Source organism: Panulirus ornatus, chromosome 27, assembly GCF_036320965.1.
Source record: "Panulirus ornatus isolate Po-2019 chromosome 27, ASM3632096v1, whole genome shotgun sequence".
In the NCBI taxonomy this organism is placed as follows: Eukaryota; Metazoa; Arthropoda; class Malacostraca; order Decapoda; family Palinuridae; genus Panulirus; species Panulirus ornatus.
In genome coordinates this window covers 10,541,819-10,563,997 of record NC_092250.1, presented here as the reverse complement: position 1 = coordinate 10,563,997, position 22,179 = coordinate 10,541,819, and the positions used below count along the sequence as shown (strand labels likewise).

The 22,179-nt window shown below is 40.5% G+C and overlaps 1 protein-coding gene across 1 annotated transcript in view; it reads left to right on the top strand.

The window, feature by feature from the left end:
• LOC139757576 (cytochrome P450 3A31-like) overlaps positions 1 to 13,583 on the top strand; it is a 66,006-nt gene extending 52,423 nt beyond the window's left edge. Inside the window, exon 7 of the mRNA XM_071678185.1 lies at positions 13,258 to 13,583. Coding sequence (XP_071534286.1) covers positions 13,258 to 13,427 — 170 coding nt within the window. The 3' untranslated portion in view covers positions 13,428 to 13,583. The remainder of the gene's footprint in view (positions 1 to 13,257) is intronic.
• The last annotated feature ends 8,596 nt before the right edge of the window (positions 13,584 to 22,179 follow it).

Sequence of the window (22,179 nt, the reverse complement as noted above, 5' to 3'; positions counted from 1 at the left end):
GCTGTATCATCAGCGAATAACAACTGAATCACTTCCCAAGCTCTCTCATTCACAACAGACTGCATAATTGCCCCTCTTTCCAAGACTCTTGTATTATCCTCCCTAACAACCCCATCCATAAACAAATTAAACAACCATGGAAACATCACGCACCCCTTGCCGCAAACCAACATTCACTGAGAACCAATCACTTTCCTCTCTTCCTGCACGTACACATGCCTTACATCCTCGATAAAAACTTTTCACTGCTTCTAACAACTTTAATACCTTAATACCTTTCACAGAGCATCTCTATTAATTCTATCATATGACTTTTCCATATCCATAAATTTTACATACAAATCCATTTGCTTTTCTAAGTATTTCCCACATACATTTTTTCAAAGGAAACACCTGATCCACACATCCTCTACCACTTCTGAAACCACACTGCTCTTCCCCAATCTGATACTCTGCACATACCTTCACCCTCTCAATCAATACCCTCCCGTATAATTTCCCAGGAATAGTCAACAAAGTTATACCTCACTAATTTGAACAGTTAATCTTATTCCCTTTGCCTTTGTACAATGGCACCATGCAAACATTCTACCAGTCCTCAGGCACCTCACCGTCAGTCATACATACATTAAATAACCTTACCAACTAGTCAACAATACAATCACTCCCTTTTTTAAGATATTCCACTGCAGTACCATCCAAACCATTGACGGCTTTCATCTTCCGCAAAGCTTTTACTACCTCTTCTCTGTTAACCAAATCATTCTCCTTAACCCTCTCACTTTGCACACCACCTCGACCAAAATACCCTATGTCTACTACTCTATCATGAAACACATTCAACAAACCTTCAAAATGCTTACTCCACCTCCTTCTCACATCACCACTTATTTGTTATTACCTCCCCATTAGCCTCCTTCACTGATGTTTTCATATGTTCCCTTGTCTTACGCACTTTATTTGCCTCTTTTCAAAACATCTTTTTATTCTTCCTAAAATCTAATGATACTCTCTCATCCCAACTCTTATTTGCACTCTTTTTCGCCTCTTGCACCTTTGTCTTGACCTCCTGCCCCTTTCTTTTATACATCTCCATGTCTTTTGCATTATTTTCCTGCAAAATCGTCCAAATGCCTCTCTCTTCTCTTTTAATAATAATCGTACTTCTTCATCCCACCACACGTTCTAATATGCCCACGTCACACCCTTCCCATGCCACAATCATCTTTCACACAAGCCATCACTGCTTCCCTAAATACATCCCATTCCTCCCCGACTCCCCTTACGTCCTTTGTTCTCACCTTTTTCCATTCTGTACTCAGTCTCTCCTGGTACTTCCTCACACAAGTCTCCTTCCCAAGCTCACTTACTCTCACCACTCTCTTCACCCTAACATTCTCTCTTCTTTTTTGAAAACCTCTTCAAATCCTAACCTTCGCCTCCATAAGATAATGATCAGACATCCCTCCAGTTGCACCTCTCAGCACATTAACATCCAAAAGTCTCTCTTTCGGGCGCCTATCAATTAACACGTAATCCAATAACTCTCTCTGGCCATCTCTCCTACTTATATACCTACACTTATGTATATCTTTCTTTTCAAACCAGGTATTCACAATCACCAGTCTATTTTCAGCACATAATCTACAAGCTCTTCACCATTTCCATTTGCAACACTTAACCCCCCATTTACACCAAATATTTCTTCAATTGCTATATTACTCACCTTTGCATTTAAATTACCCATCACTTTAACCGGGTCTCGTGCATCAAAACTACTAACCCACTCAATCAGCTGCTCCCAAAACACTGGCCTCTCATGATCTTTCTTCTCATGCCCAGGTGCATATGCACCAATAATCACCCATCTCTCTCCATCCGCTTTCAGTTTTACCCATATCAATCTGGAGTTTACTTTCTTCCAATGTTTTACATACTCCCACTATTCCTGTTTCAGGAATAGTGCTACTCCATCTTGTCCTCTCACTAACCCCTGACTTTACTCCCAAGACATTCCCAAACCACTCTTCCCCTTTACTCTTGAGCCTCTTTTCACTCAGAGCCAAAACATCCAGGTTCCTTATCTCAAACATACAACCTTTCTCTCCTTTTTTCTCATCTTGGTTATATCCACACACATTTAGACACCCCAATCTGAGCTTTCGAGGAAGATGAGCACTCCCCGCGTGACTTTTTCTTCTGTTTCCCCTTTTAGAAAGCTGAAATACAAGGAGGGGAGGGTTTCTAGTCCCCAGCTGCCGTCCCCTTTAGTTGCCTTCTACGACACGTGAGGAATGCGTGGGAAGTATTCTTTCTCCCCAATCCTCAGGGATGATATTCACACACATACACACACACACACACACACATATATATATATATATATATATATATATATATATATATATATATATATATATATATATATATATATATATATATATATATATTTTTTTTTTTTTTTTTTTGTCGCTGTCTCCCGCGTTTGCGAGGTAGCGCAAAGGAAACAGACGAAAGAAATGGCCCAACCCACCCCCATACACATCTATATACATACGTCCACACACGCAAATATACATATATATATATATATATATATATATATATATATATATATATATATATATATATATATATATATATATATATATATATATATATATATATATATATATATATATATTTTTTTTTTTTTTTTTTTTATACTTTGTCGCTGTCTCCCGCGTTTGCGAGGTAGCGCAAGGAAACAGACGAAAGAAATGGCCCAACCCCCCCCATACACATGTACATACACACGTCCACACACGCAAATATACATACCTACACAGCTTTCCATGGTTTACCCCGGACGCTTCACATGCCTTGGTTCAATCCACTGACAGCACGTCAACCCCTGTATACCACATCACTCCAATTCGCTCTATTTCTTGCCCTCCTTTCACCCTCCTGCATGTTCAGGCCCCGATCACACAAAATCCTTTTCACTCCATCTTTCCACCTCCAATTTGGTCTCCCTCTTCTCCTCGTTCCCTCCACCTCCGACACATATATCCTCTTGGTCAATCTTTCCTCACTCATTCTCTCCATGTGCCCAAACCATTTCAAAACACCCTCTTCTGCTCTCTCAACCACGCTCTTTTTATTTCCACACATCTCTCTTACCCTTACGTTACTTACTCGATCAAACCACCTCACACCACACATTGTCCTCAAACATCTCATTTCCAACACATCCATCCTCCTGCGCACAACTCTATCCATAGCCCACGCCTCGCAACCATACAACATTGTTGGAACCACTATTCCTTCAAACATACCCATTTTTGCTTTCCGGGATAATGTTCTCGACTTCCACACATTTTTCAAGGCTCCCAAAATTTTCGCCCCCTCCCCCACCCTATGATCCACTTCCGCTTCCATGGTTCCATCCGCTGACAGATCCACTCCCAGATATCTAAAACACTTCACTTCCTCCAGTTTTTCTCCATTCAAACTCACCTCCCAATTGACTTGACCCTCAACCCTACTGTACCTAATAACCTTGCTCTTATTCACATTTACTCTTAACTTTCTTCTTCCACACACTTTACCAAACTCCGTCACCAGCTTCTGCAGTTTCTCACATGAATCCGCCACCAGCGCTGTATCATCAGCGAACAACAACTGACTCACTTCCCAAGCTCTCTCATCCCCAACAGACTTCATACTTGCCCCTCTTTCCAAAACTCTTGCATTTACCTCCCTAACAACCCCATCCATAAACAAATTAAACAACCATGGAGACATCACACACCCCTGCCGCAAACCTACATTCACTGAGAACCAATCACTTTCCTCTCTTCCTACACGTACACATGCCTTACATCCTCGATAAAAACTTTTCACTGCTTCTAACAACTTGCCTCCCACACCATATATTCTTAATGCCTTCCACAGAGCATCTCCATCAACTCTATCATATGCCTTCTCCAGATCCATAAATGCTACATACAAATCCATTTGCTTTTCTAAGTATTTCTCACATACATTCTTCAAAGCAAACACCTAATCCACACATCCTCTACCACTTCTGAAACCACACTGCTCTTCCCCAATCTGATGCTCTGTACATGCCTTCACCCTCTCAATCAGTACCCTCCCATATAATTTACCAGGAATACTCAACAAACTTATACCTCTGTAATTTGAGCACTCACTCTTATCCCCTTTGCCTTTGTACAATGGCACTATGCACGCATTCCGCCAATCCTCAGGCACCTCACCATGAGTCATACATACACTAAATAACCTTACCAACCAGTCAACAATACAGTCACCCCCTTTTTTAATAAATTCCACTGCAATACCATCCAAACCTGCTGCCTTGCCGGCTTTCATCTTCCGCAAAGCTTTTACTACCTCTTCTCTGTTTACCAAATCATTTTCCCTAACCCTCTCACTTTGCACACCACCTCGACCCAAACACCCTATATCTGCCACTCTGTCATCAGACACATTCAACAAACCTTCAAAATACTCATTCCATCTCCTTCTCACATCACCACTACTTGTTATCACCTCCCCATTTACGCCCTTCACTGAAGTTCCCATTTGCTCCCTTGTCTTACGCACCCTATTTACCTCCTTCCAGAACATCTTTTTATTCTCCCTAAAATTTACTGATAGTCTCTCACCCCAACTCTCATTTGCCCTTTTTTTCACCTCTTGCACCTTTCTCTTGACCTCCTGTCTCTTTCTTTTATACTTCTCCCACTCAATTGCATTTTTTCCCTGCAAAAATCGTACAAATGCCTCTCTCTTCTCTTTCACTAATACTCTTACTTCTTCATCCCACCACTCACTACCCTTTCTAAACAGCCCACCTCCCACTCTTCTCATGCCACAAGCATCTTTTGCGCAATCCATCACTGATTCCCTAAATACATCCCATTCCTCCCCCACTCCCCTTACTTCCATTGTTCTCACCTTTTTCCATTCTGTACACAGTCTCTCCAGATACTTCTTCACACAGGTCTCCTTCCCAAGCTCACTTACTCTCACCACCTTCTTCACCCCAACATTCACTCTTCTTTTCTGAAAACCCATACTAATCTTCACCTTAGCCTCCACAAGATAATGATCAGACATCCCTCCAGTTGCACCTCTCAGCACATTGACTTCCAAAAGTCTCTCTTTCGCACGCCTGTCAATTAACACGTAATCCAATAACGCTCTCTGGCCATCTCTCCTACTTACATAAGTATACTTATGTATATCTCGCTTTTTAAACCAGGTATTCCCAATCATCAGTCCTTTTTCAGCACATAAATCTACAAGCTCTTCACCATTTCCATTTACAACACTGAACACCCCATGCATACCAATTATTCCCTCAACTGCCACATTACTCACCTTTGCATTCAAATCACCCATCATAGCAGCTAAATGAGTGTGTTAGCGGTTTTGATGCACGAGACCGGGTTATATATATATATATATATATATATATATATATATATATATATATATATATATATATCTTTTATACTATTCGCCATTTCCCGCATTAGCGAGGTAGCGTTAAGAACAGAGCACTGGGTCTTTGAGGGAATATCCTCAATTGGCCCCCTTTTCTGTTCCTTCTTTTTGGGAGAAAAAAAAAAGAGAAGAGAATGAGAGGGGAGGATTTCCAGCCCCCCGCTCCCTTCCCTTTTAGTCCCCTTCTACGACACGCTGGGAATATATATATATATTATATATATATATATATATATATATATATATATATATATATATATATATATATATATATATATATATATATATATATATATATATATATATATATATATATATATATATATATATAATCTCCTGTCAGAAATCGTCACACTGCTCTGACACATCATGATGACACATCATGAGGGATTATAACATCAGCATATACAAGAATATTTATATCAATAATAATGATAACAATAGATGATGCCAGTAAATGCCATTAAAACTGATAGAGTATAACACATATTCTAGAATAACAACAGCTGAAGAGAAGAAAACAGCTGTTACCTACACTGGAAAATTAGTTAGACAACTGCATTCTTGGCAAGGTCCTTTAACAGTATCCTCCTTTAGCAATCTTCACATTTAACAGCTTCAGCTGAATACATAAATTACATTAATTGAATTATCCATGTATGTATTTTACTAATAGAAATATTAAATTATGTTTAAAGGATTACTTCAGGTATTAGAATTAGTTTATGTGCAACATAATTGAGATTTCAGTTTAGCATGTCTCTCTTATATATTCTGGTACGCACATCAGAAATGATTAATAACGCCTCTGGTGTCATACTAAACGCAAGAAAGAACAATGTTTACTCTAAATTTACATACATTTCGTGCAACACTTACTATTGTTTTAACTAAAACTTTATTCCGAGAATCAAGGAGCTATGCTAAGACTAAAAACTTAAAGTGGATTATGAGAGATGGGCAATCATTATTAGTGCTTATGTGCCTGACCACAAGCAAGGCATGATATGAATGTGGGGAGGGTGGTGAAAGCAAGTGAGCTTGGAAAATGGACTTAAATGAAGAAATAACAGGAAAGAGAGAGAGAGGGTAGCAGCAAAATTTTTTAAAGTAAATAAAGCTAGGGGAATGGGTGAGGAATAGGAAGTATTTAGAGAAACAGTGCTTGCACGTGTGAGAGAAGTGTTGTTTGCAGAAAGTGGGAGGTGGGCTGATAGGAGAGGGTAGAAGGAGGTGGAATGACGTAGGGTTGTTTGGGAAAGAAAACAGAGGTATATATGGATGTTACTTACAGGAAAGTAGTGTGAATGATTGGGAGATGTACAAGGGATAGCAGCAGGTCAAGGAGCAAGGGCTGAAAAAAAAGGCAAATGAGAATTGGGGTTAGTGAGTAACAGCAAACTTCAGGGAGAATATGTTTTGGAAGGAGATTAACAGTGTGAGAAAAACAAGAAAATAAAAAGGGAAGATAAGTGTAGTGGGTAAAGGGGAAGTGGTAAGAGGCAGTCATCAGGTGAAGAGATGGAGTGAGTATTTTGAAGGATTGTTAAAAGTCCTTGATAACAGGGTGGTATATGTAGGGCATGTAGGCTGGGGAGGTATGTGAAGTGAGAGAGTCATTGCAAATGGTTCAGTGATGAGGGCAGAGGTTGTGAAAGCCTTGCGTAAGATAAAATGTAGCAAGGTTACTGTAGTGAATAGTATTACAATCAGGATTTTCAATGTATGTATGGAGCACAGTGAGGTGCCTGAGCATTGGCAGAATGCATGTATTGTGCCACTGTTTAAAGGCAAGGGGATATAAGTTCGTTGAGTGTACCTGTCACGTTGTATGGGAAAGTGGTAACTGAAAGAGTGGTGGCATGAATAGAACATCAGATAGGGAAGGAACAATGTGGTTTCAGGAGTGGTAGAGGTTGTATTGATCAGGTCTTTACACCATATATATATATATATATATATATATATATATATATATATATATATATATATATATATATATATATATATATATATATATATATATATATATATATATATATATATATATATATATATATATATATATATATTTTCCCGTTGGATAGGGGAGAGAGAATACTTCCCACACATTCCCTGTGTGTCGTAGAAGGCGGTTAAAGGGGACAGGAGTGGGGGGCTAGAAACCCTCCCTCCTTGTATTTCAACTTTCTAAAACGGGAAACAGAGAAGGAGTCACACGGGGAGTGCCCATCTCCCCCTCAAAGGCTCAGACTAGGGTGTCTGAACGTGTGTGGATGTAACTAAGATGAGAAGAAAGGAGAGATAGTTAGCATGTTTGAGGAAAGAAATCTGGATGTTCTGGCTCTGAGTGAAACGAAGCTCAAGTGTAAAGTGGATGAGTGGTTTGAGAAAGTCTTGGGAATAAAGTCAGGTGTTTGTAAGAGAACAAGAGCAAAGGAAGGAGTATCGATACTCCAGAAGCAGGAGTGTTGGGAGTATGTGATAGAATGTAATAAAATAAATTTTAGATTGATCTGGGTGAAACTGACGGTGGATGGAGAGAGGTAGGTGATTATTGGTGTCTATACACATGGTCATGAGAAGTATCATGAGAGGCAAGTGTTCCAGGAATAGCTGTGTGAGTGTATTAGGAGCTTTGATGCACGAGATCGGGTTACAGTGATGGGTGATTTGAATGCAAAGGTAAGTAATGTGATAGTTGAAGTATGATTGGTGTCCATTGGGTGTTCAGTAATGTGAATGGAAATGATTAAGAACTTGTGGATTTGTTTGCTGAAAAAAGACTGCTGATAGGGAATACCTGATTTAAAACGTGGGATATACACAAGTATACGTATGTAAGCAGGATATACTATCAAAGGGCATTATTGGACTACGTGTTAAATGATAGGCGTGTAAAAGAGAGACGTTTGGAAGTTAATATGCTGAGAGGGGGCGGCTGGTCACTATCTTGTGGCGGCGAAGGTGAAGATTTGTACAGGTTTTCAGAAAAGAAGAGAGAATGATGGGGAGAGGAGAGTGGTGAAAGTAAGGGAGCTTGGAAAGAAGAATTGTGTGAGGTCGTATCAAATGCCGTGAGGGGAGTGGGTGAGGAATTGGATGTATTTAGGGAAGCAGTGATGTCTTGCGCAAAAGATGCCTGTGGTATGAGAAGGGTGGGATGTGGGCTTATTAGAAAGGGTAGTGAGTGGAGGGATGAAGAAATAAGATTGTTACTGAAAGAGAAAGGAGAGGCGTTTGGACGATATTTGCAGGGAAGTAATAGAAATGACTGGGAGATTAAAAAAAAAGTTGCAAGAGGTCAAGAGAAAGGTTGAAGTTGAATGTAGAAAAAGAGGGCAAATGAAAGTTGGATTGAAAGAGTATCATTAAACTTTAAGGAGAATAAAAAAGATGTCTTGGAAGTAGGTAAATAACGTGCATAAGACAAGAGAACAAGTGGGAAAATCGGTGAAGGGAGCAAATGGGGAAGTGATGGAGCGAGGAGATGGAGTGGGTATTTTGAAGGTCTGTTGAGTGTGTTTGACGATAGAGTGGCAGATATATAGTGTTTTGGTCGGGGTTGTGTACGAAGTGAGAGGAATGGTTTGATGAAGAGAGAAGCGTTAGTGAAAGCTTTGCGGAAGATGAAATCTGGCAAAGCGGCGGATTTTGATGTTATTGCAGAGAAATCTATTTAAAAGAAGGGGGTGGCTATGTTGTTGATTGATTGGTAAGGATATTCAGTGTATGTATGTACCATGGTGAAGTGCCTTAGGATAGGCATAGTGCCATTGTACAAAGGCAAAGGGAATAAAGGTGAGTGTTCAAACTACAGACATACGTTTTTTGAGTAATCATCTTAAATTATAGAGGATGGTATTGATTGAGAGGATGAAGGCACGTACAAAGCATCAGACTGGGGAGAAGCAGTGTGATTTCCGAGGTGGTAGAGGATGTGCACTTAGAAAAACAAATGGATCTGTATGTAGCATTTATGGATCTGGAGAAGACATATGATAGGACTGATAGAGATGCTTTGTGGAAGGTTTTAAGAGTATATGGTGTGGGAGGTAAGTTGCTAGAAGCAGTTTGAATTTTTTTTTACCATGGATGTAAGGCAGATGTACGGGTAGGAAGAGAGGGGAGCGTTTGGTTCCCAATAAATGTCGGTCTGCCGCAGACCGACATTTACTGGGAACCAAACGTGTGTGATGTCTCCATGGTTGTTTAATTTGTGCAAGGATGGGGTGGTTAAGGAGGTAAATGCAAGAGTTTTGGAGAGAGAGGCGAGTATGCAGTCTGTTGTGGATGAGAGGACCTGGGAAGTGAGTCAGTCGTTGTTCGCCGATAATAGAGTTCTAGCGGCTGATTCGTGTGAGAAACTGCTGAGATTGGTGACTGAATTTGGAAAAGTTTGTGAAAGGAGAAAGTTGAGAGTAAATATGAATTTGAGCAAGACTGTTAGGTTCAGGATGGTTGGGGGAGAAGTTAATTGGGAGGTAAGTATGAATGAAGAAATTGGAGGAAGTGAAGTATTTTAAACATCTGGTAGTTGACTTAGCAGCGGATGGAACCATGGGAGCGGAAGTAAGTCAAGAGGGTGAAGGAGGGGGCGAAGATTCTAGAAGCGATGAAGATTGTGTGGAAGGAGAGAACGTTATCTCGGAGAGCAAAACTGGGTATGTTTGAAGGAATAGCAGTTCCAACAGTGTTATATGGTTGCGAGGCATGGGCTATAGATAGGGTTGTGTGGAGAAGGGTGGATGTGTTGGAAATGAAATCTTTAAGGACAATACTTGGTGTGAGGTGGTTTGATCGATTAAGTAATGTAAGGGTCAGAGAGATGTGTGGAAATAAAAAGAGTATGGTTGAGAGAGCAGAAGAGGGTGTGCCGAAATGGTTTGGACATATGGAGAGAATGGGTGAGGAAAGATTGACAAAGAGGAAATATGTGTCAGAGTTGGAGGGAACAAGGAAAAGCGGGAGTCCAAATTGGATATGAAAGTATGGAGTAAAAAAGATTTTGAGCGATCGGGGCCTGAACATACAGGAGTGTAAGAGGCGTGTGACGCGTCTGAAAAGGTCTGTGGGGCCTGGATGTGGATAGGAAGCTTTGGTTTCGGTCCTTTCACATGACAGCTAGAGACAGTGTGAATGAAGGTGGCCTTTTTGTTTGTATTCTTGGCGCTGCCTCGCTGAATCATGGGATAGTGATGCTGTTTTCCTGTGTGGCAGAGTAGGGACAGGAATGGATGGAGGCAAACAAGTATGAATATGTACATGTGTATGTATGTAATGTCTGCGTATGTGTATGTATATTTATGTATATTTTGATATGTATATGTATGTATATGTGCGTGTGTGGGCATTAATGTACATATATGTGTGTATGAGTGGATGGACCATTCTTCGTCTGTTTCTTAGCGGTACCTTGGTGACGCGGGAAACAGCGATTATGTATGATGAATAGATAAATAATATGTATATCATACTTAATTATCCATGTTCCCGAGACTTCATTGCTATTTGGATTGTCTGATATAGTTTATGATATTAGCTCATCCCATTTTGATGTAATGCTCCCTGCATTTCATATCTTAAGTTAATTTTGCTTTGCAGTTTATGAGGGCAAGAAAAGTGTTCAGATCATTGCTATCATGTCAGTGTGCATGACCGAGAATGGAAAAATGTCTGCCTGCACTTGGGCTGTGACCTCACTTTTATCTGTCCTGTCCTGTTCTCTGTCTCCCCTGCTCCCTGTTTCTGAAAGTAGCCTCCATCTGTGCTACTTAACCTATCGCCTACCGGCCTCATTTCCAACGTGTGATTAGGTAGTGACCTTAAGCAAACCTGTTCTCTTTTCAATCTCTATATGGAAAGTGACTCAAGCTTTCATACTCTGTCTTGTTCTCTGCCTGCCCCTGAATTGTGAAATATAGTTGACATATCCTGCCTGTTTATCTCAATGCATAGAGTGAGCCTAAAGATTACTGCATAGTACTAGGAATCTAATAAAGGTGCAGTGATTCACGTCATATCTAAGAAGAGCTAAGATGTAACTTTAGAGTGATAAAGAAAAGTTATCCTGCTCTCTACAGTGACCCTCAACCCTCCTGTTTATCGGCAGCATTCTACTGATGGTGTAATGTTTTGCCTCACATCTGGGCAGAAACTCTGATATGACTTTGTATGGCTCTCTCTAATGTTATAAGTTAGACTTCCCTGTATCATCCTCTGATGTACAACTGATGGCTACTTTACCTGTTCTTATCTGAATAGTAAACGTCGTGCGGGACTGTTCGAGACTGTCATCAAACTTCCTTAGAAGATTCTTCATCCTGGCCTCAGAAAAGCTCAAACATTTTCTTCAAGAACGCTCACCACAAAAGTTTTGGTATTGATCTTTCACTAAGGAATCCCTACAAAAAATGATACTATGATTTCCCGACATTTTGCCCATAACTACAGTGAAGTGCTTTGGGCAGGTATCTCTCAGGCCTAAGCTATTACACGCTAGCAAATCTTCTTATCTGGTTCGAAGTTACAACTGTCCTCTGAAGTTGTCTCCATAATCACAATCCTAGTTAGCATACAAGGTGCCTGCCTACCTTACCTGTTACTGATGTTTCCCTCTGTTGAATATCCAGTGCTTTTGCAGTAACCAAGCTGCTTGCATCACTTTCCTTCCTAACTTCTGTTGTCAACATCTCATAAAGAAACGTAGAACTTAAGAGAAAGAATCTTTTCTTGCTCACTGAGAAGGATTTTTTGAATAAAACCTCTCATGTAACGTGGACAGGCAAAATGCTTTACAGGTGCTGTACTGCGTTGAGCTAGGGAGCTTCTGTAGACATGCCCACTCGCAAGAGAGTGAAGAAAACCGAGAGAGAGAGAGAGAGAGAGAGAGAGAGAGAGAGAGAGAGAGAGAGAGAGAGAGAGAGAGAGAGAGAGAGAGAGAGAGAGAGAGAGAGAGAGAGAGAGAGAGAGAGAGAGAGAGAGAGAGAGAGAGAGAGAGAGAGAGAGAGAGAGAGAGAGAGAGAGAGAGAGAGAGAGAGAGAGAGAGAGAGAGAATGTAGAATATTTGATTGAGTCGTAATTAGGAGGCTTTTAAACTTAAATATGAATACGTAAAAAGACAATGAGTGGAAGACATTCATACAACCACACACTACAGCAGCAGTTCAGGAGGTGAGGCCCATCTTTTGGTAGAGCAGCTCGCAGGAAGTAAGAGCAGAGGAAGAACACTGAGACCCATGTCTTCCTACGGCAGCTCAGAGAGACAAAGGAGGCCCATCACTTCCTGTAGCAACTGAGAGTGAGATGACTGGGATACATCGCTAACAACAGCCCAGAGGGCGAAAACAGGAGCCCATCCTTTCTGCAGTGGCTCATAGGAAGATATTGTACGCCTATTACGTACGGCAGGAGCTCACTTGGAGGATACAAGGCACATACATCACTTGATGTAGCAGGAGGAAGATAAGAAAGGCTCATCCCTTGCTGTAGAAGCTTGACGGAACACTGTGTGGCTCCATCATTTCCTGCAACAATTCTGAGGGATATGACGGAGGCCTGTCACTTTCCTGCTCGTCTTTTTATGCGTTTTCTTGTTTTTTGTTTTTTGTGTGCTTGTTTTTGTCCTATATCATTTTATGTGTGTATTGTTCTCTGTTCGTTACAAGAATTTCTGTTTGTCTGTTTTGCACTCTAAGGAAGTAAATAATTGCCGCTCATCACTCGTTATTCTCCTTTCAGCAATGCGGTTTGCCCTAATGGAGACAAAGGTAGCCTTGGCAAAGATGATATTAGCAGCAGACCTGCAGTTGTCACCAGGGTATGAAGAGATTGAGCTGGAGTTTGGTTTTGGAGTCATTAGGCCCAAGAAAGGTGTCAAACTGGCACTCACACCATTAAATAAAGAGTGAGACATGTGAGACAGACTTACATAAGTGTCATCTGCGAAAGCGGAATGTAAATATGAACAAAATTTACTAATTACGCCCTTCATAATGAAACAGATGCTCTGAAACAGAACATTATTGTATGCCATATATTTTAATGTGAATAAAAGAAAAAAAAAATTAAGGTCTGTTAAGGTGGGATGGTCCAATGATAAGTTCGTCTTTCGTTCTTGGTGGTCAGGGTTCGAGTCTCCGGCTCGCAATACCTTCTTTTTTTCAGAATGATTTCCATGTGAACATTCCACAGACAACACCGAGATGCCTGTGAGTCTATTTGCTGCATTCTCGGGATCAGAGTGTGGGTTCCCTGTCTCACCGCAGTGACTTGAGAGACATATGTTTTTGTTTCATCTGTGGTCCAGTCCGCCTACTGTTCTTGATGGCTAGGGTTCGACTCTCAGGCGTATGATTACAAAATTTTTTAGAATGATTTACAAGTGAACATTATCGAGATGCATGCTAGTCAATTTGAGGAGTCCTTGGTAGAAGGGAATGGAGGACCTGCCGCATTCTACAGGCCCACAGTGTTTGGGCGGTGATCCTAGAGTTGTAGTATAGCAGCTTTAGAGAGAGATTTTGTTCCATCGATGGCTCAGGCCGCGTACCATCCTCGGTGGCGCTGTAGTAAATTTAGATAAATTTTTTTTTTTTTTTTTTTGCTTTGTCGCCGTCTCCCGCGTCTGCGAGGTAGCGCAAGGAAACAGACGAAAGAAATGGCCCAACCAACCCCCATACACATGTATATACATGCGTCCACACACCCAAAAATATACATACCTACACAGCTTTCCATGGTTTACCCCAGACGCTTCACATGCCTTGATTCAATCCACTGACAGCACGTCAACCCCGGTATATCACATCACTCCAATTCACTCTATTCCTTGCCCTCCTTTCACCCTCCTGCATGTTCAGGCCCCGATCACACAAAATCTTTTTCACTCCATCTTTCCACCTCCAGTTTGGTCTCCCTCTTCTCCTCGTTCCCTCCACCTCCGACACATATATCCTCTTGGTCAATCTTTCCTCACTCATTCTCTCCATGTGCCCAAACCATTTCAAAACACCCTCTTCTGCTCTCTCAACCACGCTCTTTTTATTTCCACACATCTCTCTTACCCTTACGTTACTTACTCGATCAAACCACCTCACACCACACATTGTCCTCAAACATCTCATTTCCAGCACATCCATCCTCCTGCGCACAACTCTATCCATAGCCCACGCCTCGCAACCATACAACATTGTTGGAACCACTATTCCTTCAAACATACCCATTTTTGCTTTCCGAGATAATGTTCTCGACTTCCACACATTCTTCAAGGCTCCCAGAATTTTCGCCCCCTCCTCCATCCTATGATCCACTTCCGCTTCCATGGTTCCATCCGCTGCCAGATCCACTCCCAGATATCTAAAACACTTTACTTCCTCCAGTTTTTCTCCATTCAAACTCACCTCCCAATTGACTTGACCCTCAACCCTACTGTACCTAATATTCACATTTACTCTTATTCACATTTACTCTTAACTTTCTTCTTTCACACACTTTACCAAACTCAGTCACCAACTTCTGCCGTTTCTCACATGCATCAGCCACCAGCGCTGTATCATCAGCGAACAACAACTGACTCACTTCCCAAGCTCTCTCATCCCCAACAGACTTCATACTTGCCCCTCTTTCCAAAACTCTTGCATTCACCTCCCTAACAACCCCATCCATAAACAAATTAAACAACCATGGAGACATCACACACCCCTGCCGCAAACCTACATTCACTGAGAACCAATCACTTTCCTCTCTTCCTACACGTACACATGCCTTACATCCTCGATAAAAACTTTTCACTGCTTCTAACAACTTGCCTCCCACACCATATATTCTTAATACCTTCCACAGAGCATCTCTATCAACTGTATCATATGCCTTCTCCAGATCCATAAATGCTACATACAAATCCATTTGCTTTTCTAAGTATTTCTCACATACATTCTTCAAAGCAAACACCTGATCCACACATCCTCTACCACTTCTGAAACCACACTGCTCTTCCCCAATCTGATGCTCTGTACATGCCTTCACCCTCTCAATCAATACCCTCCCATATAATTTACCAGGAATACTCAACAAACTTATACCTCTGTAATTTGAGCACTCACTCTTATCCCCTTTGCCTTTGTACAATGGCACTATGCACGCATTCCGCCAATCCTCAGGCACCTCACCATGAGTCATACATACATTAAATAACCTTACCAATCAGTCAGTAATACAGTCATCCCCTTTTTTAATAAATTCCACTGCAATACCATCCAAACCTGCTGCCTTGCCGGCTTTCATCTTCCGCAAAGCTTTTACTACCTCTTCTCTGTTTACCAAATCATTTTCCCTAACCCTCTCACTTTGCACACCACCTCGACCAAAACACCCTATATCTGCCACTCTATCATCAAACACATTCAACAAACCTTCAAAATACTCACTCCATCTCCTTCTCACATCACCACTACTTGTTATCACCTCCCCATTTGCGCCCTTCACCGAAGTTCCCATTTGCTCCCTTGTCTTACGCACTTTATTTACCTCCTTCCAGAACATCTTTTTATTCTCCCTAAAATTTAATGATACTCTTACTACGCATTCCCCGTGTTTCGTAGAATGCGACTAAAAAGGACGGTAGCAGCGGACTAGAAACCTACCCTCCTTGTATCTAACTTTCTAAAAGGGGAAACAGAGGAAGGAGTCATGCGGGGAGTGCTCATCCTCCTCGAAGGGTCAGACTGGGGTGTCTAAATGTGTGTGGATATAACCAAGATGAGAAAAAAAGGAGAGATAGGTAGTATGTGTGACGAAAGTAACCTGTATGTTTTGGCTGAGTAAAACGAAGGTCAAGTTTAAAGGGGAAAAGTGGTTTGGGGATGTTTTGGGAGTAAAGTCAGGGGTTGATGAGAGGACAAGAGCAAAGGAAGGAGTAGCACTACTCCTGAAGCAGGACCTATGGGAGTATGTGATAGAGTGTAAGAAAGTAGAGTGTAACTTATGGGTAAAACTGAAAGTGGATGGAAAGAGGTGTGATTATTGGTGCCTATGCACCTATTCAAGAGAAGAAAGATCATAAGGGGTAAGTGTTATGGGAGCAGCAGAGTGAGTGTGTTAGCAGCTTTTATGCACGAGATCGGGTTATATTGATGGGTGATTTGAATACAAAGATGAGTAATGTGGCAGTTGAGGGTATAATTTGTGTACATTGGGTGGTCAGCGCTGTAAATGGAAATGGTGAAGAGCTTGTAGATTTTTGTGCTGAAGAAGGACTGATGATGAGGAATACCTGGTTTAAAAAGAGAGATATACATAAGTATACGTATGTAAGTTGGAGAGATGGCCGGAGAACATTAATGGATTACGTGTTAATTAATAGGCGCGTGAAAGAGGGACTGACTTCTGTTATGTGGTGATCCCTCTGCACTACACATTCCTTCTCATCAGCTCCTTGCGTCCCTGTAGAAAAGAGGGGTAAGAAATAAAGGAATTTACATAGTAACTGTAAAAGAAGCAGGTGGTTACCTTTAAATCAAAACTTGTAAGCTAAAGGGTAATGAGATATGCCCTGACCAGGAATGGTCCCTAAATCTGTCAATATAACTTTGCAGAAAACAATTATCCTAAAAAGATAAACGTAGAAAAAGAAACTGTCAATGAATTGTGAACATAAATTGTTCATGCAGTGCCCAGCTTCACAAGGTTTGCTCAACTCGCTTCATCACATTAACTGCAACTTTAGTTAAGAATAACGGTTAATGACCGGTGTTGTGGAACTATCCTTGTTGCGGAGAGCAGCCTAGGGGAAATGACAGTCTTTGAAATGTCGCTCACATACACACACACACACACACACAAGCGGCCAATTGTAAAACACGTGAGTCTCATATTTTCTGACAAGACGCTCCATCAAGAGATGCTGGGTAGTTTCTCTCACTGGCACGGTCATGCTTTCTTGTTTCGAAGAGATATACGGCATAAATACTGCCCACAAACATACTTATTGGTCCATATTCTCCTCAAAGGATTTCAACACTTTAAAAGCATTACGAACAAACCCCTGAGTGTGATATAGAGAGTGTTAAAGCTGGTGAATCACACTGCTGGAGATAGAATATCCTGTAGGAAACTACATTAATTCCTCTGACTATACATGGTTATGGTAGGATCTGCACAAAAACATTTGTAGTACCAGCCTACGTGGCCTCGTAAGAACCTGGGGTGAAATGTTCAGGAGCAGTTCATCGTCATATTCAGCCTGTGTGAATCCCCAAAAGGGCATCCTATTGTTTGGTTATAAAAGGACTAGCTACACAGCTGGGGTTATCTATACTGGTAAAAGAATTGGGAAACCACCGTCGTCGTGACAAACAAGTCAGTGTCCGGGAGAGGACATGAATGTGCAATTCAAGTTAAAGAGGTAGGACAACCGATTGGAAAAAAAAAATGCCGTTCCCTTAAGGTTGTCCTTCCTCTGGATTCAGATCGAATCATATGGTAAGAAAGCAATAAGTATATTTATCAATACGTGGTCACAGAAGAGGAAAGTCTACAGGACGATGCAACTTCAAAGTATTTATCAAAATGTGGGCTTTTATATAATGAGGAAAGTGTTTCACCTGTTATGTTCATGGCACCTGGTAACAGCTGTGCTGTGTCCTGAACTGAACCCAACGGTGAAAGCTGGTCATTACTGAAAATTACCAAGAAATGTACCTCTTGCTCCAACGTGAAGCCTTCGTTTCTTAAGAATGTTTAAGATGCAACTTAAACATATAAAATGATTTCTTTGCTAACTTAAGGGATTTATCAATGAAAGATCTAGGGTACTTTAACTTAGATCCAATAGAATATATATCTTCTCAAACTCATCATCAATAAACTCTGGACTGCAAATACGAAATTCCTTAAGGAACATAGATTGACATGATAATTTAACTCTGTCATGTTGAGATGAGTAATAATGGATATATGAGCATACATTGGTTGGTTTTCTGTCTATGCTAAACTTAAACTTGTTTCCTTGTCTATGGATCATGCAATCTAAAAATTGTAACATGCCATTATTTTCATTTTCTATAGTAAATTTGATGGAAGGTACTAAATTGTTAAGTAAGGGGAGAAATATTTGTAAATTTTCATTTCTTGGCCAAACACAAAGAACATCATCTACATACCTAAACCAAATTGCATTAGAAAGTAAGATATCCTTTAGTAATTTTGTTTCAAAAAATTCCATATAAAGATTACTTAGTACATGTGAAAGAGGGTTACCCATTGCCATACCAAATTTTTGAGCATAATAATGTCCATTAAATTGAAATACACAGTCTTTTATACACAGTTTTATCAGTTCAATGAAATTAGACTTTGAAACAGGTAAACGAATATCATCCAAGACATCAAATAAATATTCTAAAAGGTCATCAACTGGAACTTTAGTGAACAGTGAGGAAACATCAAAGCTAACTAGTTTGAAATCAAAATTAATATTGATATTTAACTTGACTAAATCTACATTGTTCATGATATTAGAATTTGATACCTTACCCGCTAAAGGGCTTAATAAGGAAACTAACCATTTTGATAATTTGTATGTGATGGAGCCTACTGAACTCACTATAGGTCTTGCTGGAAAATTTTGTTTATGTGTTTTGATAAGTCCATATATATATGGCAATGAAGTTAGCAAAGAAATCATTTTATAGAGTTGAGCCCAAACCTCCCATTGACACCAAGAATCTTTTAGTTCTCCCTTTTGATAATAATTTCACTTTGCTTCCCATGTTGCTTAAATCCTTTAATGTAAATGTTGCCTTTAGCGACAGTAATACTATAAAGAATATCTTAATCAGGAATTCACCAGAAAATTCTCTTGGTTGCATCTATAAAGTTCCTTGTGGAAACGGTGATAAATTTTATGTTGATCAGACTGGTAAGGATCTTTCTGTTAGACTTAAGCAACATAAATATAGTATAAGAATGGGACAAGAAACAAATACCTTGTTTAATCATGTTAAAAACTATGATCATTGTATTGACTGGAGTACGCCATCTCAGTTGTTAACTCTGAGGGCGCAAATGGGGAGGTGATAACAAGTAGTGATGTGAGAAGGAGATGGAGTGAGTATTTTGAAGGTTTGTTGAATGTGTTTGATGACAGAGTGGCAGATATAGGGTGTTTTGGTCGAGGTGGTGTGCAAAGTGAGAGGGTTAGGGAAAATGATTTGGTAAACAGAGAAGAGGTAGTAAAAGCTTTGCGGAAGATGAAAGCCGGCAAGGCAGCAAGTTTGGATGGTATTGCAGTGGAATTTATTAAAAAAGGGGGTGACTGTATTGTTGACTGGTTGGTAAGGTTATTTAATGTATGTATGACTCATGGTGAGGTGCCTGAGGATTGGCGGAATGCGTGCATAGTGCCATTGTACAAAGGCAAAGGGGATAAGAGTGAGTGCTCAAATTACAGAGGTATAAGTTTGTTGAGTATTCCTGGTAAATTATATGGGAGGGTATTGATTGAGAGGGTGAAGGCATGTACAGAGCATCAGATTGGGGAAGAGCAGTGTGGTTTCAGAAGTGGTAGAGGATGTGTGGATCAGGTGTTTGCTTTGAAGAATGTATGTGAGAAACTCTTAGAAAAACAAATGGATTTGTATGTAGCATTTATGGATCTGGAGAAGGCATATGAAAGAGTTGATAGAGATGCTCTGTGGAAGGTATTAAGAGTATATGGTGTGGGAGGCAAGTTGTTAGAAGCGGTGAAAAGTTTTTATCGAGGATGTAAGGCATGTGTACGTGTAGGAAGAGATGAAAGTGATTGGTTCTCAGTGAATGTAGGTTTGCGGCAGGGGTGTGGGATGTCTCCATGGTTGTTTAATTTGTTTATGGATCGGGTTGTTAGGGAGGTGAATGCAAGAGTTTTGGAAAGAGGGGCAAGTATGAAGCCTGTTGTGGATGAGAGAGCTTGGGAAGTGAGTCAGTTGTTATTCGCTGATGATACAGCGCTGGTGGCTGATTCATGTGAGAAACTGCAGAAGCTGGTGACTGTGTTTGGTGAAGTGTGTGAAAGAAGAAAGTTAAGAGTAAATGTGAATAAGAGCATGGTTATTAGGTACAGTAGGGTTGAGGGTCAAGTCAATTGGGAGTTAAGTTTGAATGGAGAAAAACTGGAGGAAGTAAAGTGCTTTAGGTATCTGGGAGTGGATCTGGCAGCGGATGGAACCATGGAAGCGGAAGTGGATCATAGGGTGGGGGAGGGGGCGAAAATCCTGGGAGCCTTGAAGAATGTGTGGAAGTCGAGAACATTATCTCGGAAAGCAAAAATGGGTATGTTTGAAGGAATAGTGGTTCCAACAATGTTGTATGGTTGCGAGGCGTGGGTATGGATAGAGTTGTGCGCAGGAGGATGGATGTGCTGGAAATGAGATGTTTGAGGACAATGTGTGGTGTGAGGTGGTTTGATCGAGTAAGTAATGTAAGGGTAAGAGAGATGTGTGGAAATAAAAAGAGTGTCGTTGAGAGAGCAGAAGAGGGTGTTTTGAAATGGTTTGGGCATATGGAGAGAATGAGTGAGGAAAGATTGACCAAGAGGATATATGTGTCGGAGGTGGAGGGAACGAGGAGAAGTGGGAGACCAAATTGGAGGTGGAAAGATGGAGTGAAAAAGATTTTGAGTGATCGGGGCCTGAACATGCATATATATACATATATATTTATATATGTATATATATATATATATATATATATATATATATATATATATATATATATATATATATATATATATATATATATATATATATATATATATATATACATATATATATATATATATATATATATATGTATATATATATATACCACCCTCTTCACCCCAACATTCGCTCTTCTTTTCTGAAAACCCATACAATCTTCACCTTAGCCTCCACAAGATAATGATCAGACATACCTCCAGTTGCACCTCTCAGCACATTAACATCCAAAAGTCTCTGTTTCGCGCGCCTCTCAATTAACACGTAATCCAATAACGCTCTCTGGCCATCTCTCCTACTTACATACCTATACTTATGTATATCTCGCTTTTTAAACCAGGTATTCCCAATCACCAGTCCTTTTTCAGCACATAAATCTACAAGCTCTTCACCATTTCCATTTACAACACTGAACACCCCATGTATACCAATTATTCCCTCAACTGCCACATTATTCACCTTTGCATTCAAATCACCCATCACTATAACCCGGTCTCGTGCATCAAAACCACTAACACACTCATTCAGCTGCTCCCAAAACACTTGCCTCTCATGATCTTTCTTCTCATGCCCAGGTGCATATGCACCAATAATAACCCATCTCTCTATCAACTTTCAGTTTTACCCATATTAATCGAGAATTTACTTTCTTGCATTCTATCACATACTCCCACAACTCCTGTTTCAGGAGTACTGCTACTCCCTCCCTTGCTCTTGTCCTCTCACTAACCCCTGACTTTTCTCCCAAGACATTCCCAAACCACTCTTCCCCTTTACCCTTGAGCTTCGTTTTACTCAGAGCCAAAACATCCAGGTTCCTTTCCTCAAACATGTTACCTATCTCTCCTTTTTTCGCATCTTGGTTACATCCACACACATTTAGATACCCCAGTCTGAGCCTTCAAGGAGGATGAGCACTCCCCGCGTG